Source organism: Plectropomus leopardus, chromosome 8, assembly GCF_026936395.1.
Source record: "Plectropomus leopardus strain MGB_pleo_1.0 chromosome 8, ASM2693639v1, whole genome shotgun sequence".
Taxonomy (NCBI): Eukaryota; Metazoa; Chordata; class Actinopteri; order Perciformes; family Serranidae; genus Plectropomus; species Plectropomus leopardus.
The window spans coordinates 448501-474084 of record NC_142183.1 but is presented as its reverse complement, the minus strand read 5'-3'; the positions used below and the strand labels follow the sequence as shown (position 1 = coordinate 474084).

The 25584-nt window shown below is 42.3% G+C and overlaps 3 protein-coding genes across 5 annotated transcripts in view; 1 reads left to right on the top strand and 2 right to left on the bottom strand.

Annotated features, from left to right (window-relative positions):
- Nucleotides 1-1857: 1857 nt before the first annotated feature.
- Nucleotides 1858-15509, bottom strand: LOC121947796 (NLR family CARD domain-containing protein 3-like). 3 transcript variants are annotated; one of them, XM_088080691.1, is made up of 8 exons: nucleotides 14907-15509; nucleotides 12409-12487; nucleotides 12025-12253; nucleotides 10070-11873; nucleotides 7584-7757; nucleotides 4147-4317; nucleotides 3764-3810; nucleotides 1858-3634 (listed from the first exon to the last, which is right to left on the bottom strand). In XM_088080691.1, the coding sequence occupies exons 2-8, from the start codon at nucleotides 12484-12486 to the stop codon at nucleotides 3054-3056; spliced, it is 3084 nt and encodes a 1027-aa protein (XP_087936817.1). In that variant the 5' UTR covers nucleotide 12487; nucleotides 14907-15509; the 3' UTR covers nucleotides 1858-3053. The 3 variants fall into 3 exon arrangements, 2 of the variants coding, with proteins under 2 accessions (XP_087936817.1, XP_087936818.1); XR_015777158.1 differs by having other exon boundaries at nucleotides 3534-3634; nucleotides 3764-3909; XM_088080692.1 differs by lacking the exon at nucleotides 12409-12487.
- selenot2 (selenoprotein T, 2) lies at nucleotides 15382-21558 on the top strand. The gene is made up of 6 exons (XM_088080703.1): nucleotides 15382-15686; nucleotides 16922-17032; nucleotides 17590-17716; nucleotides 17797-17884; nucleotides 18914-19059; nucleotides 21093-21558. The coding sequence occupies exons 1-5, from the start codon at nucleotides 15472-15474 to the stop codon at nucleotides 19033-19035; spliced, it is 663 nt and encodes a 220-aa protein (XP_087936829.1). The 5' UTR covers nucleotides 15382-15471; the 3' UTR covers nucleotides 19036-19059; nucleotides 21093-21558.
- Nucleotides 21559-22102: 544 nt separating this feature from the next.
- The window catches only part of LOC148188807 (uncharacterized), an 11365-nt gene continuing 7883 nt past the window's right edge, over nucleotides 22103-25584 (bottom strand). Inside the window, exons 6-8 of the mRNA XM_088080696.1 lie at nucleotides 23733-23847; nucleotides 23570-23644; nucleotides 22103-23438 (exon numbers count right to left, since the gene is read on the bottom strand). Coding sequence (XP_087936822.1) covers nucleotides 23299-23438; nucleotides 23570-23644; nucleotides 23733-23847 — 330 coding nt within the window. The 3' untranslated portion in view covers nucleotides 22103-23298. The remainder of the gene's footprint in view (nucleotides 23439-23569; nucleotides 23645-23732; nucleotides 23848-25584) is intronic.

The following is a 25584-nucleotide window of genomic DNA, read 5'->3' as shown; positions in this document are numbered from 1 at the left end:
CCCCTTTGTACTAACATGTAATTACTGTCCTAACGAACTACCTGTTTCTTTATCTAAGTTTCATGAGTAACCCCTTCCTGCCTGGAAGTTACTTTTTGTACAAAACTATAATATGGAACAATGACTGTATTACTATTCAGGATAAATCTGTTTTTTATCCCAAGTGGTTCCAAAGAAATGTTGTTAATATTCTGTCAGTTCTTGATGGACATGGCTATATATTATCCTATGAACATTTTATAACCAGACACAACTATTCCTTCAGAAGAGTATGATTCTGTAGTTAAAGCCGTCCTTTCTGCTCTGATGCATCTTATCAGAGGGAAACATTTCAGATTTTCATCTCCATTCATTTTGAACGGTGTTAACATATTTAAAAAGAAATATAATAATAGACATGTTCATCAGATTTTCCAAAATAAAAACAAAATCACCCCAAGTGGAAAATTTTTCTGGAACTGGAACTCACATTTGTAAGAGATTAAATGGGGAAAAAAAGGCTTTTACCTTCTAAATGTTGTATTCCTAACAAAGTCAGAGACATTCATTTATTTATCCAGTAAATTCTGTCATTTCCAGGTCTGCAGATGTTGACAACTCTTGTTCTTTCTGTGGGCAGACTGATCACAGAACTTTAATTCATTCATTTCTTCAGTGTAATATCACTATGAATATTGGGTATGATTTAAGTCGACATGTTTTCAACAATTGTCTCATCACTTATGATTTTACCCCAAAATATATAATTGGCTATTACAATGATAAATGTAACAAATATCTAAATGATGTTGTTAATGTTTTAATTTAATGGTAATTAAATCATTTTTTTGTTACTGTCCATGTCTTTTTATTTTATTTTATTTTTTAATTTTAAATATCTTTATTGCCTCATGTATTGATACAATGTTTATTATTCATTATCTTCTGTGTAGTATGTTAATGTTTTTCTTTCTTTTAGTGCTCTGTATACCTGTGTTGTTGTAAGTCTGACAAGTTTATATTTAGTTAAATAAAGCTAAAAAATTCATTCATGAATAAGTCATGCATACATTAGGAGTGTTTTGGACTGTGTTGGACCTCCTGCAGCTGAAGTCCTTCGGTCTTCTCTCATGGGTGATTTTCAGTGGAAAAAAGGCTTGTTGTGTTGTTAATGAATATTGAATTATTAACAAAGTGAAAGAAGTATCCTTCAGGATTTTGCACAGAATCTATCCTGTTAGAGAAGTGTTGGAAAGATTTAAACTTAATTTAAATGAATCCTGTGATTTTTGCTATTCAGAAAAGGAAACTGTAAGTCTTTTGGTTTTTCATTGCTAACATACAAAAATATTTTGGACAGATATGAAAGACTATATAAACAGAAAAAATGGTACCAATGTACAAATTAGTTGATTGATGTTATGTTATATTTTGATTTAAATGGGCTGTCTGTTAATGTTAATTATTTAATTCAACTTCTCATAATTTTTGGAAAGTTTCCCATCAACAAATCAAAACAGACTGCGTCGGAAACCCGGCCTCCGTCACTTTACTGTTGAACTTTAACAGTTGAATATGTGCAGAGCACCAAAGCTGCAAAGACTCTTTATAGTATTCTGAGGGGAAATCATTCTGTTTGAACTATTGAAGAACTCATAAATGAAGGACATCTGCGTCCCCAGGCGTGTTCAAACTTTGCACTGCTCTTTTGCACATTTTGTATGAAAATGTTTATAACTGTTATGCCTCTGCCAGAGGATTTTTGTGAAGCTGCCAGCCAGCGCCAGCATTTTCAGTCATATTTACTTATCTTTCAGGACCTCCAGAATATTTTGTGTTTTGAATATATGAACAATAAATACATCAGGAAAACAGATCTTCAGCTTTTATACACACACATTTTATTCTGGCCTCTTCAATTCCTTTTTTAATCAGCATCTGAATTTGTGCATTATAATTTTAAAAAAAGACATTTCAGGCAAAAAAGCAGAGAAAATCGTATTTTTGTCAAAGACAGTTTTCAAGAGCAAATTGATTGATTTGATATTCCCATTTTTTTCCCATTTTCTTATGTCAACTTGAACTGCACAAAAATAATGCTGAAAATAATATTAAGTGAACTATAGAGAGGAAGATTCCCCAAACTGTCAGGAAGCAGCACAGATGCAGAACAGTCCCTGAGTATCGGCTCTGCCGTGATCTCTGCACATTTACAGCTGGTTCTGCTTGTTGTTCATTGGAGCTAATCAAACATCAGATATCACTTTATTCTTTCAACATAACTGGGCTGGAAACTTACTACGGTTCCACCTTGTTCCCTGATGATATGAATCAGCCGCTAAACGTTAAACACCACTACAGCATGGTGAACACACTATATAGTACACTACGTCCGTGAGAGGGGACGGTTTCAAACACAGCTAGAGACTACCGGTGAGACTAGCGTGACATAGCCATGATCGTTTGCTAGATCAGCTCACGCTAACAGGAGAAAGTTTTGTGGAAAATCAAGCGCTAAATCAAATCAGAAGCAGAACAATTCAGGGTGGTGACGTTTAGGTGGTGCAACCACGATGTAGTTTGTTTTTTGCCTGACAACAGCTTTGTGCTTCTGCCAATTTCATTTAAGCTTCAAAACACACAAAAGTGGAGTTCATCTGTGAAGATTATCATGCTGAGCAAAACCTGTAAGCATCACAAACTTGTGTTCGTCACAGAGCTTATTTTTGGCGATAATCGAAAATGCCATTCAAAATGACCTTAAGGTTTTTGGCAAGGGAACCATTGTGACGCTAACTTCCTGGTTGGCCTACAAAAATATGTCATCCCTTCAACACTCCATAGCACTTCACATTAGAGACAGGTCATTCGGGATTAAGAACTGCATTTTAATACGGAGTGTGTGTTTATACATGTGGGATTTATGGTTTTGTTTTTTGTTTTTGTACAGTGGTTTTGAATTGAAGAATTTGACTGATATTGGTATGAACTAAATATCAGGTATTGGGACATGCCTATCTTGTAAAGACCAAACTATCTGGTCAGCGGTGGGAACGTTTCTCTCAGGAGGACACCTACAGAGGACACAGAGACACTGAGGAACCAGACAAACCAAACCAGAGCCCAAACCCAAACCCAGGACAAAGAGGCTCGGTGAACGTGGTGCTGAAGGTGTGGAGGTGGATCAGTGAGTCAGAGGAGACTCTGAAGAAGGACAGAGAGCCTGCAGGACAGTCCACATACACTGCTACTCTACCAGAGGAGGAGGAGGAGGAGGAGGTGGAGGAGGAGGAGGAGGAGGAGGAGGAGGTGGTGATGGACTTTGGTCTGTTATTGTGACAGACAGAGAAACAACCATCGGAGCAGCTCAGACTCCAGGACTCTTCACTCCCTCCAAACAAACAGTCGGCTCCGTCTCCTCTCGTCCTGATTCCTCTGTAACTCACTGATATGAACACCTCTCCGCTCCACTCCACCTCCCAGTAGCAGCGACCAGTCAGACCATTTGTGCACAGCAGCTGAGGCCAGAAGTCGAATCTGTCCGGATGATCGGGATATGACTGATCGTCTCTCTGGTGTGTCACCTTCCTGCCGTTGTCCCAAAGTTTGATCTTTCCGTTTACTGTGTTTGTGTTGATTGTGAGTTTGCGGGAATCTGATTGAGACAAAATACAGCTGCAGTTAATATTAATATCTATAACATCAGAGATTTGAATGAGTGATGTCGGATTAAAGATGGTTAAATGTGCTTCGTTTTCATGAATCAAATTAAAACCACTCTTACACTTCCTCAGACCTCGTCTCAACCATCGGACTCCACCAGGCTCCAACCTGAAACGAGGAGGGGGGTCAGAGCAACACATCCTCTTTCACACGATGTTAGAGAAAGTGAAATTATTGTGTACTGTCTTACAGTTCGGGCAAAATTCTCTATAAACATAAAAAAATAAAACAAATGTATTTGTTAATATATCACATCACATGACATTTCTTTTTATGTACAATATCAAATATGTTAAAGAAAAGAAAATTCACAGTTTCCAAACACTGACTAAACAACTAGTTCTAGATTAATTTCAGAGGGGAAAATGTTGCGTGTAGACTTAATCCATTCATAATAAGAAGAAGTCAAATGTTCTTTGATTGATCAGGTTGATGAATCCTCACCTGACAGTTTCCAGTGTACAGTGTGGACTCGTAATGCCAGCAAACAGCAGCTTCAGTCCTGAATCTGGCAGGTTGTTGTTACTCAGGTCCAGGTTTCTCAGATTAGACCAGGAGCTGAGAACTGAGGACAGAGCTTTACAGCTTCCCTCTGAGAGGTTACAGCCCCTCAAACTGAAGAGACAATAACCAACAAGAAGATAAATAACATTATTTTTGATTCAGATATGATACATAAGGGATTTTATCCAGCATATTGGGCATTCGGTGATAGTAATGGATTGTAATGGATGATTCGAAGAACCACACAATAATCTGGTTTAAATTTAAATTTAGCACAAATTTTAACTGACAGAAAATCGGCTAAAGAGATTGCAAATTCACTTGCTTTTATTACTACTATTTACTATTATGCAAATATTCTGAGTCTGTTCATCAAGATAAGCAGTAGATGGCGTTAATTCTCCAGTCAGATGCCATTACACCAATGCAGAAAAAGAGCACAACGAAGGACAACAGTGGATGTGTAGTGAGTTTTTAACAGCTAATATCACAGCTCTGTGCTGTCAAAAGAGTTTCGGTTACAGCTCTCTGTTCAAACATGAGCCGATGAAATCCATCTCGACAACAAAGAGAGAAGCACATATTTAATGGATTCAGCGTGGACGGAGGACTACGGCGATGCGCGATGCAAAGTAATATTCGGATGTCCGTTTTCTGTTGGATCACGGTGTCCCAGGTCTGGTGTTTGGCTTAATATCAAACTGGCCCAGCCCTGTATGTCTGATAGAAGTCACCAGTTTGTTTATTGGGTTAACTGCAATGATTTGGTTCTGCAAACGATAGCACGTATGCTAATTTTAGCTTTTGAGTTAGCTAACGGCAGCGTGTGTCATCACCAGGCATTGCTGTTACATGTAAGCTTCATTACGTTTTCTAGTTTTGTGTGTTAAATCGTCGTCTTTGCTGTAAAATATTTAGTATCCACATTATTCCTGAGGGCACTACTGTAGGAAAGATTATGGGCGCAACTTCTGGAGGAACAGCGGAAGTTTCATAGAAAGCTAGTTCATCATATTGACTTCCTATGGATGCTAATCTCGGTGGCTAACCGGCAACAGCAGTTCTTTAATGAAGTTTTTCCCCTTCAATTCAGCAAATACAGATTTGTTTTTCACAGATATTTAATCGAATTGTTCTAACGTGTCAGTGTGGAGCTGTGGTACCTGCTGATCTGTCTGTCTGTAACTATGCTAACAACCAGGCTAAATGTTTAGCTTTAACAACAATGGTGAACAAGCAGCCTGAACAGATTATTTCTGTACGCAGCAGAACAGTTTACCGATCAGAGGAACACATTACCACCACAGACTATATACAGTCTGTGGATGCCACAAATATTGTATAACATTAGTACTATAATTAAAACTAATTAAACAAATGTATGTTTTGTGACACGCTGATCTTGTAAACGCATTTGAACTGATTTAAAAAGAGGTCTGGACATTCAGGCTGAGACTTCAAACACTCGATTAGCACGAGTGCAGTCTATGTAGTTATTATATGAATTTCGCAGAGAAAGCTTGAAGTCCTCCATGTTAAAAAAGCTGCCGGAAACTACGCGCTGCTGTGACTGGTTGACTCCGCTGTGAGCATTTGATGATGTGCCGCGGAGCTCCCGCCCTCCCTCCGCACGTTCAATACTAACATCAACCTTTGAATCTGAAGAGATAACAGTGTCATAAAGGGGAAGTATGATAAGCAAAGTGCATACATCAGTTAAGTCTTCCGTCATGTGTTATGCATAAAGATAAATGTGCACAGCTTAACTCTTTCCTCGCCATTGACGAAATTTTCCGTCAGTCATTGTCTTCACTGTTACAGTGTAGGGGACACTGTCACGGATGTTGTGCACTAAAATAACATTTCCACGTCCAAAAACAAACGAACAGGACAATCTCAGGTCCCAGGGTGATGGGAGGAGAGGACTACTAACGTGCTGACTTTATCGCTATTTAGTAGCTTTTCGGGACTGTTCTGTAGCTGCTGCTTCCTCACATTTTGGGGAATGTTCCACTCTACAGTTCCACTAGAACTCAAACACAATATTATTTTCACCATTATTTTTGTACAATTCAAGTGAACATAAGAAAATAAAAGGAAAAAAACAAAAATGTAAAAATGAATTGATTTTGCTCTTGAAATGACTTTCTTTTACAAAAATGCGATTGTCTCAGGTTTTTGTCTAAAATGTCGCCTCTTTTTTAATAAAAATGCACAAATTCAGATGTTGATAAATAGAATAAAATGGTTTGTTGTGTATGAAAGCTGAAGATCTGTTCTTTATCTTGATGCTTTCATTGTTTATATATTCAAAACACAAAATATTCTGGAGATCTTGAAAGAGTAGCAAATATGACCAAAAATGCTGGCAACTTAATAAAAAATACTGGTTAGACCAGCATGACCAACTAAACAGGCTGGGACCTGGGTCAAGACCATCGTCGACCAGCAAAAAAAAACCAAAAAAACATCATAAACTGGTTTCAGCTGGTCTTTGATGGTCTTAGATGGTATAAGTGAAAAAATACAGGCGTATACCAGCTGTGAAAAGGAAGAACTTGACACTGGGATCAGACGATCGTATTCACAGTCCACATTTCATTAAGGTAGGGTCAGTTATAAAATGAATCATAATTGACCTAAATTAAAGTGATAACTTTCTTTAAAGTTAAAGTTTATGTGTCATAAACTGTAATGTTGGTCTTGAGTCAAGTTGGTTGCAGACAGGTTTACCGAGTTCACGTTGCCAGAAAGCTATCCAGTTAATTACAATTCATGCAGTGACTTACTTCAATTACCTTTAACGTGCACAAATTAGCCGGCCAAGTCTCTGGATCTCACTAATGTTAAACGGGATTTAACTGAGCTAACATAAATTAACATCAGATGGCTCTCTGGCAGCAGCTAGCTGCAACGAAGTTGACTCAATAGCACTGACCTACGTTATAAATAACGGTAGACATCTCAAATTTTAACTTTAAAGAAAATGATGCAGGCTAAATATGACGTTAAACCAGGGACCAGTTTGTGTCAGCAAAGATCATTAGGGGGGCGGTTATTGGGATTTACATGAGCATTGTTTTAAGTATTGCTGTAGATACAAAAAGTCCACACACTGGATGATACTCCCATGAACATTTATTACCGCCCTTAAGGGCTTGGGCCTAAAATGTCACACGTGAAGGTAATAAATGTTCATGGGAGGATCATCTTGTGTGCAGACTCTATTTTTGTATTTTTGCTTCTACTTTCGGTCTTTCCAACACCTCGTATTTAACTGCTTTTGGATGTGTGCATTGCTGCGAATATATTTGCTGGAGGGCCAGCATTTTACTTAACTGACCATTGACTAAAGACCAATTGTAGTGTGATCTGACCTGAGAGTTTCCAATGTACAGCGTGGGCTCTCCAGTCCAGCAAGCAGAATCGTCACTCCTGAATCCTGCAGGTCATTGTTACTCAGGTCCAGGTCTTTCAGACCAGAGGACTGAGAGCTGAGAACTGAGCACAGAGCTTCACAGCTTCTCTCTGAGAGGTTGCAGCCGCTAAGCCTGATGAGACAATGAGGAAAAAAAATGAGTTATTATTCTCCCCTCTTTCAAAAAACAGGGGTCTCACCAGTGTTTTGCAAGCCCAGTGGCCCACCAGGCCTAAGTTGACCCAAGTTCAACAGTTTGCCCCTCAGAGGCAAGTTAAGACATTTTGTTTTGTTAAAAGTCCCTATAAAAGTTGTTGTTGGAAATCATGGACCTTGTGTCCCCCAGGGCTAAAGAGGAAAAGGACCATCCAGATTGTTATAAGCTCAAAGTTCAAAGGATCTATTGGTGAATTGGCGCTTTTCCATTACGTGGTACTCGCCTTTAGTTTTCCATCAGGAAAGAGTACCTGGTACCTGGTATCCACGGAATACTCTCGGAACAGCGCAAATAGCCAAGCTATTGTAGCGGCTGTAGTTTTGTATCATTTTTTTTTCTTTCCAAAAATGGCAACCAGAAAGATTACATCGTGGTCATTCAAGGAGGTGCAAACGTTCCTCACCTTGCTGGCTGACGAGCGTATCCAGCGAGTGCGAGTCTGTGTGTATGCATGGCTCAAATTATGGGAGAGCTAAGGGAAGCTCGGATCCCCTGAAAGCCTACCTTGAGACGTTCAGGGGGAGCTCTTAAAAATGGTTCACTTTTCTATTACCGATTATATATTTTATCCACATTAAGGTTCCTGAAATAATAAAAAATATAGAAGTAATATGTCAATGTTGTGTGTTTATTCACTCATTACATTACATTTTTGAACATCTGTCTCCACTATTTAACTTCTGTGTCTATCCCTGCTGCGGCCATCTGTGCGTGAGGCGGGGCTGCGCTCAACTTTCTACATTTACGCAGTCACATGAACTCCTCATTTTCTGACACAAGGGATAGAGAGAGAGAAGACATGTGACCGGCGGGTATTGGTAAAATCTTTTTCGCAGTAACTCTGTTATTGACCGGGTGCTGCCGCACACTTTATGAATATTACATGTATGGTGATGTGCACCAGAAAAATGGAGCTCCCCCAAAAGTAAAATGTGTCACAGCAGTGTCCCACGGCGTCACTATGACAACCAGCTATACTGAGGAGGTACTATCTTCTAATGGAAAACAACCTCCAGAAAAGTACATGATACCAAAGGCAAGTAGAGTAGAGTAGAGAAGAGCTGGTACCATGTAGAGGAAAAGCACCATTTGATGGTATGGGGGGTGTTAGTGCCCGTGGCATTATGGTTACCTTCACATCTGTGAAATAAATATGAATGCTTAAAGTTACATACAGTTTTTGGAGCAATATATGCTGCCATCCAGACGGCATATTTTTTCATAGTGAGAGTGCAGCTACTAGACTGACCTGCTGCAGTCCAGACCTGACTCCCATTGACCACGTGTGGAACATTATAAAACACAAAATACCACAAAGCTGACAAACTCAGGTTGGATATCAAGTAAAAATGGTCAACAATTACACTTTAAAAACTTCCAACTGTTAGCGCCTTCAGTTCCCAAACACATAATGAGTGTTGTTAAAAGAAGAGGTGATGTCACACAGTGGTAAACATGCACCTGTCCCACCTTTACCGCTTTTCGCCTGAATTTGATGCCTGCAACATGTTCTCACAAAGTTAGAACAGTTTGAACATTAAATGTCTTGTCTTTGGACTGCATTTAATTGAATCTATGTCAAAAGGAATTTGCAAATCATTTCATTCTGTTTTACACAGGATCCCAACTTTTTTGTAATGCAGGTTTTATTGATGCTAACTTTACCAGTTAGCTAATATTACACTGTTTGATGTTAACTGCAACATTAAATAAATATGAGGATTACAACCTCTGCAACAAATTATGTGACTAACATTAACCATTTAGTAACTTAGATACTTCTGGTCAGCCCTTATGAGCCATTGGGCTGCAATAATATCTTTCCATTGCATTTTGTCCTTATCAACATGCTGCACCTCTCCCTATGACAGCTGGCTATGCAAAATTTCTTTTAGAACTTTTTTTTTAATAAGTAGCAATGCTGACATAAAAATGAAAACAAATTCAGGACAGTCCATGTTAATTTCAGAATGGCTAACACTGTATCTCGGGATGGTTCTGGAAGCATGGTAAAAAGGTTAGTGAAGAGCCCTCGACAATTATTCTGTTAACATAGACAATGTTACGCCCCCTTTTCATGCTGGAATAAGTCTGTCGGTGGCCCTTGCCAGGCTGCTGTTCCCCATCAAAAGATACTGACCACTGGGCCTAACAACTTTTCTGGGGGAAACCCTGAATTAAAATTGTGTGAATCACTATTTAAATAAATCCAACAACTCTGTACTCACAGAGCTTTGTTGGAGGCTTTGACCACTGGCAGCAGCCTCAGAAGAGCCTCCTCTGAAGCAGAGTATTTCTTCAGGTCAAACACGTCCAGATCTTCTTCTGATGACAGTAAGATGAAGACCAGAGCCGACCACTGAGCAGGAGACAGTTCATCTGTGGACAGACGTCCTGATCTCAGGGACTGTTGGATCTCCTCCACCAGAGAACGATCATTCAGTTCATTCAGACAGTGGAACAGGCTGATACTTCTCTCTGGAGACAGATCCTCACTAATCTTCTTCTTTATGTACTGGACTGTTTCCTGACTGGCCTGTAAGCTACTTCCTGTCTGTGTCAACAGGCCTCGTAGGTATATCTGATTGGTCTGCAGTGACAGACCCAGAAGGAAGCGAAGGAACAAGTCCAGGTGTCCATTTGGACTCTGTAAAGCCTTGTCCACAGCACTCTGGTGTAGATTTTTTATTCTCTGTCTTTCTCTTAACAATTTATGCCACCGGAAGGTTCTTTGTTGTTCTTCCATCAGATTGACTCCAGAGTTGATGAAGGTCAGATGGACATGAAGAGCAGCCAGAAACTCCTGAACACTCAGATGGACGAAGCAGAAGACCTTGTCCTGGTACAGTCCTCTCTCCTCTTTAAAGACCTGTGTGAACACTCCTGAGTACACTGAGGCTGCTCTGATATCGATGCCACACTCTGTCAGGTCGGACTCGTAGAAGATCAGGTTTCCTTTCTGCAGCTGCTCAAAAGCCAATTTTCCCAGAGACTCCATCATCTTCCTGCTCTCTGGACTCCAGTGTGGATCTGTCTCAGCTCCTCCGTCATACTTGACGTTCTTCAGTTTGGTCTGAACCACCAGGAAGTGGATGTACATCTCAGTCAGGGTCTTGGGCAGCTGTCCTCCCTCTCTGGTCTTCAACACGTCCTCCAGGACTGTAGCAGTGATCCAGCAGAAGACTGGGATGTGGCACATGATGTGGAGGCTTCGGGAAGTCTTGATGTGGGAGATGATCCTGCCGGCCTGCTCCTCATCTCTGACCCTCCTCCTGAAGTACTCCTCCTTCTGTGGGTCGGTGAACCCTCTGACCTCTGTCACCATGTCAACGCACTCAGGGGGGATCTGATTGGCTGCTGCAGGTCGTGTGGTTATCCAGAGGCGAGCGGAGGGAAGAAGTTTCCCCCTGATGAGGTTCGTCAGCAGCACATCCACTGAGGTGGACTCTGAGACGTCGGTCAGGATCTCGTTGTTGTGGAAGTCCAGAGGAAGTCGACACTCATCCAGACCGTCAAAGATGAAGACGACCTGGAAGTCTTCAAACCTGCAGATTCCTGCTTCTTTGGTTTCAGTAAAGAAGTGATGAACAAGCTCCACCAAGCTGTACTTTTTCTCTTTCAGCACATTCAGCTCTCTGAACGTGAATGGAAACGTGAACTGGATGTCCCGGTTGGCTTTGTCTTCAGCCCAGTCCAGAGTGAACTTCTGTGTTAGGACCGTTTTCCCGATGCCAGTCACTCCCTTTGTCATCACTGTTCTGATCGGTTGGTCTTGTCCAGGTGAGCCTTTAAAGACGTCTTCTTGTCTGATGGTTGTTTCTGGTCTGTCTGGTTTCCTGGATGCTGCTTCAATCTGTCTGACCTCATGTTCATCATTGAGCTCTGCAGTCCCTCCCTCTGTGATGTAGAGCTCTGTGTAGATCTGATTCAGGAGGGTCGGGGTTCCTGCTTTAGCGATCCCCTCAAACACACACTGGAACTTCTTCTTCAGTTTAGATTTAAGTTTATGCTGACAAACTGTAAGATGATATCCTGAAAGACACACACAGCAAATAATGAATAAATGATAAAGTATTTATTTCAACACTTTATTCCCATACATTAATATTTTTGTCTGTTTTTTGAGACATCAGTAAAAATCCCTTTTATCCAACATGTTAAATCTTTAGAGAAATCCTCTTACTGCTCTGCAGACGGTCAGCCAGATCCTCCTGCTTCATTCTCCTCAGGAAGTGCAGTGTGATCTCCAGAAAAGCCTCTCTGCCGGTCGTAGTCAGATCTTCATCCTCACTGTCCAACATCTCATCTTCCTCCCCCTGACTGTCTAAGCATTCTGGGTAGTCTGGATTCAGAACCTGCTGGATCTTCTTAAGCTCGTTGTTCACAAAATTGACTATGTTCTCCTCCAGCAGCTGGAACAGATTATAATTTAAATGACACAATCAAACATAATTCATGGAACTTAACATCAGCTCCACGTTGGATAGACTGAAAATTCACTGCTCTAAAAATGAAGCATGGAACAGATAAGATTAGATATAATAGCCGTGTTCGTTCATGTACAGACCATAAATATGGAGTCCATGTTTGTTTTATACCACTGGGCAGACTGATCACTGGGAACTTCTAAACTCTTCTGGTCCATTCTGTGGAGGAATCGTGACGAGTGAGCGCACATTACTTTTGTCCACGCAGAGGCAAACACAGTTTTTAAGTCTATAAAGGTAAATATGAACAGTGAATCAGATGACTCCCTGTAGTGGTTTACTGGTCCTGCTAATCCCACTGAGAGGCAACGTTTCAATCCGCCCACATTGCTATCTACAAGATACACCCACTTTGCTACGGTGGCTGGGTTAGGGTTAGAAGGACAATAGCCCATAATACATGTGGCTTTGGAAACCTAAATGATAAAAAAAAAAATTATATAAAAAAGTTATATAAAATATATATATATATATATAAAGGTAGATATATGGCTATTTAGCAACTATTTGCAGAAATAATGAGGATAAACTAACCCTCCAGGAAGTGCGCCATGCGTTGATGCAAAATGTACATATTGGCTGAAAGTGGAATTACAGCGTTTGAGCCGGTCACGTGACAACACTGGCCCAGAAAAACTTTTCCCCATTTGCTAACACGAGGAAAGGGACGTCTGTAAATCAGTAAATATTGTTTTGTGAGCAGCAAAACCCATACAACGTCTTCTATCCCTGTCTGGATGTAAACCATCCGGTTTGATAACATTTAGAAAGTCTAAAAGAGCCGCAAGATTACATTTTTTAGACCACCATTCAAACTAGCCGAGGTGCTAATCCGGAAGTCGGTCACTCCGCCGGTCAGAGTTAACCACTCGGCAGCATTTGGCTGACGTTAATCTCTACTATGCTGCTCTATGGGCCAGTAGACCCAGATATTTTACACTTTTCTAAACCCGGAAAAGAACTTTCTCTGCTTCATGTGCCAATGAGCAGCTCTCATAGGAATGGACGAGGCCCCGCCCCCACAGCTGTATCCAGATTTAAAATACATCCATGGGATAAACTATAAATTGTTTAGCCTATCCACTAAAATATGTACATAAATAAGATAAGAGAGAGAGAGTGTTACAGCAGCACCAAATGTAAAGTGGTATAAAGGTGCATCACTAAAAAAAACTAGATAAAAAAGAAATAAATAGAAGCAGGTATATACAAAGATAATGAATGTGCATTTAGTGTCACTCTTTGAAGACTCAATCACTCAGGGTTAGCTAAATAGCACCCACTTGCTACGTGAGCTGACATTAGCTGTTTAGTTGCACACGCTGATGCACGTGGTTAAACGTCAGCTTAAAGATGACATTAGCTCGTGTGCATCTAATTCACATCACGGGCGAGAAGCGCAAGAAGAGTGCACATGGCATCCATCGAGGGTAGTCAAATGTTTGATCCCGCTCATATCTTCGGTCAGAATAATCAAATAATCTCCTTTCCTGACCACTTTTCCTTATCTGGAGAAAACGTCACGAGGCCACGGAGAGATGTGAAGGAGACTTCATGAGGACTCAGGAAAAGACGATCGCGGTGTTCAGAGAATCCGACCGCTCCTCTCCTCGCTCTGTGGTGACGCGACGGCGGATGTTATTGACGTGGATCAGCTGTGATGAAACGACAATGTTCACATGATGGACTACAAAAAGCACATCCTCACTGGATTGTTTCGTATGCAGCAAAAAGGTTTTCTTTCGTAACTGTTATATTTGTGTTTTCTTTTAAAAACTTTATTTGCTGCTTTCTTCAGTCCCTTTGTAACGAGGATCTAAAAAAGTGCTAGTTGTCGTTAGCAGTGTCCCCTCTGCTGAGGGAGTTATAAAGGAAGCACCGCTGCGCCTTTCCTTAATATTAGGATACAGCTGTTGTCATGGCAGCCTAAGGTACTTCCGGTTCATCTCACTCAGTGATTGGACCACAGCCAGGGGCTTCTCCACTAATCTAACCGGCATGCATCGCTCGGTGGTCGGTAGTGCGCAGAGCCGGGAGGGCTGCGATGAACCAGATATAGTCGCACAGTCTGCACACTTCGCAGTGTGGCCGCACTACACGCCCCAGTCTGCAGGAAGCGGGTTTCATCTGACAAAACCTGTTTCAAAGTGGCGCTTTGTGGCTGCTCCGGCTTGCCATAGCTGTAGGGCCTGCTGCACACCCTGGATTGGTTTTAATATTTACATGATAATCAGATAATGGTATAAATATCTCTCTACACACACACACATACACACACACAAATGTATTTACAACTTATCAGGGAATCATATGGTAATCTCGACCGGAGAAATTAAATTAACAGAATCAAAAAGTGTTGTGCCCACAAAAATATAATAAAAGGTGGTGCCTTGTAATATTGCCCCGTGTATTATTACACAGCTTAACTTTAAGCAAATAAGTTTAAGTGGCGCACTTCCTGGGAGCCTGCTGCACACAGATCCATGCTGCACACAGATCCATGCTGCACACTACCTCCGACATCAAAATGAAGGAAAACTCGCGGTTAAGTTGACCGTCTGTCGCGCTGACAACTCACATGTCTGCCGTCTGTACTGCAGCCAAACCGACGCGGAGACATCCGACAGACACACGGACAGAAAGCGGCACAGCTCACAGACCTTCAGAGGGACAGACGACGCTGCGCCGCCACGAGCTCACAAAGTGAAACCAAACTTCTTTTTTTTTAAAAAGATTTTATTTACAAATGTTATGAAACACAAAGTCACCAACTTTTAACAAGGCACAGTAATACAATTAACCATAAAATTAAAATTAAAAAAAAAACCAAATAAATAAACAGAATACAATAAATCAGGGGAATGGCATGAGATTTAAAGGAAATAAAGGAAATAAAAAGATGTCCACTAGAGCTCATCGTGTGTTTTCAGAGGGGGTTTATTTCCCGCCTTTCACATGTACGAATGAAACGCTTTGCCCGGAGTATCAGACTGTTCATTATCGATCACAGACTTCTGCTTTTTGTTGCTGAACGGACCGCTCGGTTCCTCGGCTCTTTTATTGTGAAGAGTCTGACCGGACGTGGTGTAGCGGGTGTCGTGGTTTCCGGACAGATCGGTCCCGCCTCCTGTCACTCAGCAGACATGGCGGAGTACAGCCAGGCGGGCCTCCTGGCGGCTCTGCTCCTCTTCACGGCCCTCACGGTCCGGGACATTTACCTCGGCAGAACGAGCCCGCAGCGCGGACAGCAGGCGGCCGACGGCCCCGGCTTCTCCCCGGACAGCCCGCCGGACACGGAGCCCGGGAGACCCGCCAAGCCGTCCCTGTACACCGGGCCCACGCTCCGGTTCCAGTACTGGTGAGTTAGCATCGAGCTAACAGTTAGCATCACAAAATAATCTCTGCGACAAACGTTGAACCGGATAAAGGGTTAAAATGTGTCTCCGACTGAGCCACAAACACACTTACCAGCTCAGTAAAGTGTGTAAACGTGTCCGGTTTACATTCAAAACGTGTTTCCGTCGGTCGAGCTCATTGTTTACACCTCAGACCCTGAGCAGGACGGAGACGCGCTCAGACTTAGGGCCTGTTCGCTATTTATGAGAGTGCTGCCGACGCAGGCAGGGGAAGGGTTCACTGTAGCTCAGTGGAGGGAAATCCAACTTCAGATGGCTGAATTTTGTATTTATTTTGACACCGACTTTCAAAGGAGACATTTCTAAAAATATAGGTGATTTTTACAGATAACGCTTTGCTTTGCATTTTGATTTATTCGTTTTTTTAATTTTATGGGTTGTTTTGTTTCTAAAGAAAATATTTTCAGGACTTTCTATTAGTAAAAATTTGGGGCAATTTTTAAAGAAAAGATTTGAGTGTATTTTTTAAAATTATTATTTAAACATTTTTAGCAATGTCAAAGACACACTGTAGCAAGCTTTTTCTCTAAAACTTCAGGTGATTTTTGAAGGAAAAATGATTTATTTTTCTTTTAATATTGGATTAACTGACATGATGTCTGATGATTTTTTTTAAGAAAACATTTTGGGGATTTTTTTTTCTTTGAAGAAGTTTTAGTGAGAAAGATTTACGTGTGATGTTTTTTGTTTTGTTGTGTAGTTATTTTCTGATTTTTTTTTTGTGTGTTATTTTTCTTTTAAATAAAACATTTTGATTGTTAAAGAAAGCATTTGTATTTATTTCTTTATTCATTCAACTTTAAATGGTTGTGTTTTGTATTATTTGATTGTTGGTTTAAAAGAAATAATTATTGAAGAAAACATTTCTGCCAAACGTGCTTATCAAATATAAAACTTAATTGTGTTAACTTTTTCTATTTAAATGTGTTAAGAAACATTTGAGTTTGCTTTTTAACTGTAATTTGAGATTGTTTGACGTGTTATTACTTTTTCAAAACGACAAGCTCGCACATCAGAGTGTTAAAACAGTCCTCCGCCTCTTTTTCTCTGCTCTTTTAGTGCCACTTTCAGGAGCATTTGGATCTTCCTGCTGCAGAGACAGCAGTTTTATGAAAAGACAGTCTTTTGATCACGTTAACTCACCTGACAGGTGCGTCCCCTGTTTTGTTTTTCTCAGTATCTCCTGAGGATACAGTAAAGTGTTCCAGGAGTACTCGCGGGCGATCAGCCAGCTGTACCCGGACATCCGCATCGAGGGAGAAAACTACCCCCCAACCCCCTTCAACAGGTGAGCTCTGACATCACCAAATTGTGCTCCGCCTCCTCAGCTTCAGGTTTGGGTGTTTTGTTCGAAAGGACGTCGGTTTGATCGCCGAGCGTTCTGATTAATTCTAACGATGTAGTGATTAATAATGAATCCTCACTGTAGCTGCCCTCTCACTGGTACTCAACTTACGGCCCGCTGGCCAAATCTGGCCCCCGACAGAGTGCCGGGTGGCCCCCAAATCGTTTTCTAATTCACAATTTAAATAAAGTGATTGACTCTGTGGATAGTTTTTGTCCCTTTAGTCTCCGTAAGGTGTCAGAGACATAAAACAGCATCAAAATAGAGTTTGTTGATCAAAAAGAGCAAAAGGACGATCCCCCAACAGAGATCCGAGCTAAGACCCTCAAGTCCAAAAATCCTAGAAATGTCCTAAAATCCCGGAATAGTCCTAGAATCCTTGAAATGTCCCAAATTTCAAGAAGTGATTTAAAATCCTAGAAAACATCCTAAAATCTTGCGGCCGTGTAGTTTCTGCTGTGCCCCGGCCGAGCGAGTGAGGTCCTCCCGTCTCTCCTCAGGTGTGTCGGGAACCTGATCTCCTACCTGAAGCTCCTCGCCATCCTGCTGATCGTCAGCGGTCAGAATCCCTTCGTCCTCCTCGGACTCGACACTCCCAGAGCCTGGACCTGGAGCCAGGACAACAAGGTACCTGTTACCACGGAAGCAGAGGCTTCAGCCGGTCACCACAGCAACAGATTTAACCGTATCACTGATTTTTTTGTTAGATCTTCTCCTGTCTGATGGCCTTCTTCCTCTGTAACATGATGGAGACTCACTTCCTGTCTACAGGAGCCTTCGAGGTCACACTGAACGGTGAGTCCGTCCAGGTGAATCGCACCGCGGAGGTTAACCCCGGGTCGACATCACCTTTTCTTGTGTCGCGTTCTGACGTCTTTAACAAGCATTTAAACCTTTGAAATCCGAGCAAAATGTGCAGCTTGATTTTAAAAACATCTATCAGACGCAAAGAGCAACTCGGCACGTAGAGATGTTACGATATTACGTTTTCATATCACGATAATCGTGACCAAAATTATTGCAATAATTGATATATCGCGATAATGTTGAAATGTGCTGGGAAATGTTCGAAAAGTTCTGATACACACACTGAAATCATACGATGCTTTCAGGAGGGGGAGGGGCCAGCTGCACGCTCAGCGTTGCTGCGTCTGTAGGGTACGTCTGTAGGGTACGTCTGTAGGGTACGTCTGTAGGGGACGTCTGTAGGGGACGTCTGTAGGGAACGTCTGTAGGGGACGTCTGTAGGGGACGTCTGTAGGGGACGTCTGTAGGGGACGTCTGTAGGGGACGTCTGTAGGGTACGTCTGTAGGGGACGTCTGTAGGGGACGTCTGTAGGGGACGTCTGTAGGCGACGTCTGTAGGCGACGTCTGTAGGGGACGTCTGTAGGGTACGTCTGTAGGCGACGTCTGTAGGGGACGTCTGTAGGGTACGTCTGTAGGCGACGTCTGTAGGGGACGTCTGTAGGGTACGTCTGTAGGCGACGTCTGTAGGGGACGTCTGTAGGGTACGTCTGACGTCTTATTATAACTCTGGATTTTAATGTAATGTTTTAGTTTGTTTTTTCACACCTTTTCAGGCCATGTTCTTAAAGTTTTTTACTTTTCTTCCATTTTTTTTGTGCAGATTTTTTGGTGATTTTCTTTAACTTTAATATTTTGCAGTACTTCAGTTTTTAACATTTTGTACCCTGGACATTTATTTATTTATTAATTTTATGATTTGTAATTGAAATTTTTGGGTAAGCTAAATTACCACCGGTCTCTTAACGGACCCGCCTACGCTCTCCCGGTGTAACGGTGTCTCCTGTCCCCTCTCTCAGACGTCCCCGTGTGGTCCAAGCTTCAGTCGGGGTACGTCCCAAATATCCAGGAGATTTTCCAGATCCTCGACAACCACCTGAAGATGAACCAGGTGGATCCCAGCAGCTTCTCCTCCACCTAGAGACACACACACACACATACACAGGTAACACACACAACACACACAACACACACACACAGGTAACACACACACACACACACAACACACACACACACAACACACACACACACACACACAAGTAACACACACACACACACAGGTAACACACACACACACACACACAGGTAACACACACACACACAGGTAACACACACACACACAACACACACACACACACACACACAAGTAACACACACACACACACAGACAACACACACACACACACACACAGGTAACACACACACACACACACAGGTAAACACACACACACACAGGTAAACACACACACACAGAGGTAAACACACACACACACACACAGGTAAACACACACACACATAGGTAAACACACACACACACACACAGGTAAACACACACACACATAGGTAAACACACACACACATAGGTAAACACACACACACACACACAGACAAACACACACACACACATAGGTAAACACACACACACACACACAGGTAAACACACACACACACACACACACAGGTAAACACACACACACATAGGTAAACACACACACACACACACAGGTAAACACACACACATCGGTAAACACACACACACACACAGGTAAACACACACAGGTAAACACACACACACACAAAGGTAAACACACACACACACACACAGGTAAACACACACACACACACAGGTAAACACACACACACACACACACAGGTAAACACACACACACACATAAACACACACACACACACACACAGACAAACACACACACACACAGGTAAACACACACACACACACACACACACACACACACAGGTAAACACACACACACACACACACACACAGACAAACACACACGCACACATAGGTAAACACACACAGGTAAACACACACACACACACATAGGTAAACACACACACACACACACACACAGGTACACACACACACACACACACACACACACAGGAAAACACACACACACACACAGGTAACACACACACACAGGTAAACACACACACACACACACACACACACACACACAGGTAAACACACACACACAGGTAAACACACACACACACACACACACACAGGTAAACACACACACACACACACACACAGAGGTAAACACACACACACATAGGTAAACACACACACACACACACATAGGTAAACACACACACACACACACAAAAACACACACACACACACACAAACACACACACACACACACACACACACAGGTAAACACACACACACACACACACAGGTAAACACACACACACACACACACAAACACACACACACACACACACACACACAGGTAAACACACACACACACATGGTAAACACACACACACACAGGTAAACACACACACACACACAGGTAAACACACACACACACACACACACACACAGGTAAACACACACACACACACAGACAAACACACACAGGTACACACACACACACACACACAGGTAAACACACACACACACACACACACACACACACACACACACACACACACACACACACACACACACACACACACACACACACACACACACACACAGGTAAACACACACACACACATAGGTAAACACACACACACACAGGTAAACACACACACACACACACACACACACACACAGGTAAACACACACACACATAGGTAAACACACACACACACACACACACACACAGGTAAACACACACACACACACACACACACACACACACACACACACACACACACACACACACACACACACAGGTAAACACACACACACACACACACACAGGTAAACACACACACACACACACACAGGTAAACACACACACACACACACAGGTAAACACACACACACACACACAGGTAAACACACACACACTCTCACAGGTGACATCACGTGTGTCAGATGACATCACAGCAACCCTCTCACTTGTGTGTATGTGTGTGTGTGCGTGTGTATATGTGTGTGTGTTTACCTATGTGTGTGTGTGCGTGCGTGCGTGTGTATATGTGTGTGTGCGTGTCCAGGTGTCCCGGCTCAGCGGTGCGTTCAGCCGCTGGCGTTCATGAAGGTCCGGCCCTAAAGCAGACTCTGCGGGGCCCGGCCCGATGTCCCTCGCCACCAAACGGGCGTCCCCTCTGCGCCGGGACACGGCTCAGCACTGTACCCATAATGCACCTGTCAGCGCAGGTGTAGTCAGCTGTACGCACAGACCGACGACTCCACCTGACTCAGTTTGATTTTATTTATTTAGTTTGAGAATTTAACTGCGGTACTACTGTTAGCTTCGTGCTAATTAGCCTCTGTCTGGACAGGAAGTTCCAGACAGGAAACAGGAAATAAATAAAACGTCACGAGTCATTAAAATCTGATTTGTCTTCACTGACGGTTATTTTTTAACGAGTGTCATCGTGGTTCAATCTGTGAAATGTTTGAAACAGAAAATAAACTCAGAAGTTTCTGACATGAAACTTTTAATGTGGAAACAGGAAATGATCTGGGTTTTTTTGTCTGTTTTTTTTAAGTGATTAACCCCTTAGTGCCTGCTTCAGTATCACACACTCACCATGTCTGCACACAAAATGTGCTTTTAAACATTAAACATTAACATTATTTTCTACTCTTCTACAAATATTTATTACATTATATTTATTTCAGACTGTTAACCCTTAATATGCCTGTTTTTTGTCATGATGCCACAATTTTTTTAGACAGAAAAAATATTGTTTTCAGTATACTAAATGCTAAGTAGATTTTTAATTATTTTATTACTATTTAGCTGCTGACAGTCTGGGATATGTCAGTGTGTGAGTGTAGCTGCTGACAGTCTGGGATATGTCAGTGTGTGAGTGTAGCTGCTGACAGTCTGGGATATGTCAGTGTGTGAGTGTAGCTGCTGACAGTCTGGGATATGTCAGTGATCAGCAGCTACATTGACTGTGACAGGTCACCTAGTGGAAATAGCATGTATTTCCTCCAGATGCCAAATATGGTCAAAATGACCTCATCAGGTGGAAAATAGTCAAAATGACAAATTCAGAGTCAAAAGCCCAGAATGACACCCAGAAATAATACAAGTCCTGTTTTTCTGCTCTGATGGCTGTGGGATCAAAAATGTCAGTTTGAATGGGTTTCAATGGAGCATTTTTGGACCTGAACAGTCTGAATGTAACTATTTAGTTTCCACAGTGTATTTTAGACTTATTGTAGGAGCTGAGCTGCAAATTCACTGATTACACTCAAATACACAGTAATCGTAAAATGTGTCAGAAACTGAATCTGTCAGTCTGCTCCAATTTCAACTTTTTACTGTGCAATTAAATCATCATCAAATGTTTATAGAATACTTTTATTGTTGTGATTTTTAATTTTTTATTGACACAAGTTACTGATCAGAGAGTCAATCATGTTTTTATTGATCAGAAAGTAAAATCATTAATCATTAAACATTTCATCACTAACAACATTCATCAAGTTATTATCATAATTAGAAACAGTTCAGAGGTATTTCTGACACAGGTGGAACACCTGGAGTGAGACAGGTAACCTGTGTGAGCTTCAGACTGCAGCAGTTTGACTCAACTGATGAATCTGAAGTAACGAGGCGAAGTGCGACAGGCAGCGACCGCAGAACACCTGAAAAACACAAAATATACACACCGTAAATACAGGTGGACAACATTTACCTGTCCTCTACGGTTCAGTTTTTACTTTCAAATTATTCCTTTGTTACTCAAGTTTTCATGTGGTCACAGGTGATTGTTTACCTGGTCACAGGTGAGTGTTTATGTGGTCTCAGGTGAGTGTTTTTTAGTCCACAGGTGAGTGTTTATCTGATCACAGGTTATGTTACACTTGGTCACAGGTGAGTGCTCACCTGGTCATAGATGAGTGTTTACCTGGACACAGGTGAGTGTCTACTTCATCAAGGGTGAGTGTTTATATGGTCACAGGTGAGTGTTTATATGGTCACAGGTGAGTGTTTATCAGGTCACAGGTGAGTGTCTACTTGATCAAAGGTGAGTGTTTATCAGGTCACAGGTGAGTGTCTACTTGATCAAGGGTGAGTGTTTATCAGGTCACAGGTGAGTGTCTACTTGATCAAGGGTGAGTGTTTATCAGGTCACAGGTGAGTGTCTACTTGATCAAAGGTGAGTGTTTATGTGGTCACAGGTGAGTGTTTATATGGTCACAGGTGAGTGTTTATCAGGTCACAGGTGAGTGTTTATATGGTCACAGGTGAGTGTTTATGTGGTCACAGGTGAGTGTTTGAGTGGTCACAGGGTTTACCTGGTCACAGCTTCTGCAGAGATATTTGATGATTTGGACTCTGCGTTTGTCTGAACAGAAGCTGCAGGATTCAACCTGACGAGCTGCTGAACGACAGAACAGGTCACACGATGTTTCAGCTCACCTGCAGCTCACCTGGACTCAGGACAGACTCAGGTGAGCAGTTCTGAGATGTACAGAAACAGGTGTGCAGTGGGATAAAAGTGAGACTCACCTGTGCTCTTTCTGCAGGTGGTGGAATCAAACACCTTCTTCAGGATGAAGCTCAGATCAGCAGTCTGCAGGTTACCTGGACAGGTGAGGACAAGTGGAGACCGGTATCATCCTGTGTTTGCTGAAACATTTATGTCGACATCACTACATGCACACGCGCTCACCTGAGTTCACCTCGTGATCATCGGTGTTACCATGGAAACAGGGCCGGATAGCGCCGTGGTGCAGCCAAGAGTCGGAGGAGTTTACTTCCTCTTCCTGTTTCCTGTTCGGTTCAGTCTGCGCAGAGAATTCATTCAAACATGGCAGCTGTTAAAAAAGGTCTGAAAATACTGAACTTTAACCCTTTGACACCTGAACAAATTGGTTTGATTTCTTCCAAAAATATGGAAAGAACACAATGAGCAACGTAACAAGAAATGGCCCCAAAATTAGCAAAATAATTAGTAACAAAAAAAAACGAAAAACCTGAGGACAGGTAAATGCGTATAAATGTTTTGGTACATTTCAGGTAATAGTCTTGAAACTCATTTTTGGTAACTTCTTCCTGTGTTTTTCTTTTTTAAGAAATCAAGCCAATATTCTCAGGTTTGAAAGGGTTAAAGACCACAAAGGAAAGCACTTCAGATGTCACGCAGAGCTGAGCCAAATCACCGAGGAACACAAATCTAACATTCGTTTCTTACAGAGCAATATTAGAAATAAAAACAGTAAAGATACTCTGTGCATGTATGTTTCATGTTATCAGCGTGTTACTGAAGTGTGTTGCTGAAGCGTGTTGTTGTTGAAGCGTGTTGTTGCTGAAGCGTGTTACTGAAGCGTGTTGTTGCTGAAGCGTGTTGTTGCTGAAGCGTGTTGTTGCTGAAGCGTGTTACTGAAGCGTGTTGTTGCTGAAGCGTGTTCCTGAAACGTGTTGTTGCTGAAGCGTGTTACTGAAGCGTGTTGTTGCTGAAGCGTGTTGTTGCTGAAGCGTGTTACTGAAGCGTGTTGTTACTGAAGCATGTTGTTGCTGAAGCGTGTTCCTGAAACGTGTTGTTGCTGAAGCGTGTTGTTGCTGAAGCAGTGTTGCTGAAGCGTGTTACTGAAGCATGTTGTTGCTCAAACGTGTTGTTGTTGAAGCGTGTTGTTGCTGAAGCGTGTTGTTGCTGAAGCGTGTTACTGAAGCGTGTTGTTGCTGAAGCGTGTTGCCTGAAGCGTGTTGCTGAAGCGTGTTACTGAAGCCTGTTGTTGCTGAAGTGTGTTGCTGAAGCGTGTTCCTGAAGCGTGTTGTTGCTGAAGCGTGTTGTTGCTGAAGCGTGTTACTGAAGCGTGTTACTGAAGCGTGTTGTTGCTGAAGCATGTTGTTGCTGAAGCGTGTTACTGAAGCGTGTTGTTGCTGAAGCGTGTTGTTGCTGAAGCGTGTTACTGAAGCGTGTTGTTGCTGAAGCGTGTTGTTGCTGAAGCGTGTTCCTGAAGCGTGTTGTTGCTGAAGCGTGTTGCCTGAAGCGTGTTGCTGAAGCGTGTTACTGAAGCCTGTTGTTGCTGAAGTGTGTTGCTGAAGCGTGTTCCTGAAGCGTGTTGTTGCTGAAGCGTGTTGTTGCTGAAGCGTGTTGTTGCTGAAGCGTGTTACTGAAGCGTGTTACTGAAGCGTGTTGTTGCTGAAGCATGTTGTTGCTGAAGCGTGTTACTGAAGCGTGTTGTTGCTGAAGCGTGTTGTTGCTGAAGCGTGTTACTGAAGCGTGTTGTTGCTGAAGCGTGTTGTTGCTGAAGCGTGTTACTGAAGCGTGTTGCTGAAGCGTGTTGTTACTGAAGCGTGTTGTTGCTGAAGCGTGTTCCTGAAACGTGTTGTTGCTGAAGCGTGTTGTTGCTGAAGCAGTGTTGCTGAAGCGTGTTACTGAAGCATGTTGTTGCTGAAGCGTGTTGTTGCTGAAGCGTGTTGTTGCTGAAGCGTGTTACTGAAGCGTGTTGTTGCTGAAGCGTGTTGCCTGAAGCGTGTTGCTGAAGCGTGTTACTGAAGCATGTTGTTGCTGAAGCGTG

What these genes read in the sequence shown, in the direction of transcription:
- LOC121947796 (XM_088080691.1), bottom strand. Translation starts at nt 12,486, where the DNA reads ATGGACCAGAAGAGTTTAGAAGTTCCCAGTGATCAGTCTGCCCAGTGG. An exon ending in ACATGGACTCCATATTTATG is followed by an intron (nt 12,254 to 12,408) that starts GTCTGTACATGA and finishes AATCTGTTCCAG; the next exon opens with CTGCTGGAGGAGAACATAGT. An exon ending in GGCTGACCGTCTGCAGAGCA is followed by an intron (nt 11,874 to 12,024) that starts GTAAGAGGATTT and finishes TGTGTCTTTCAG; the next exon opens with GATATCATCTTACAGTTTGT.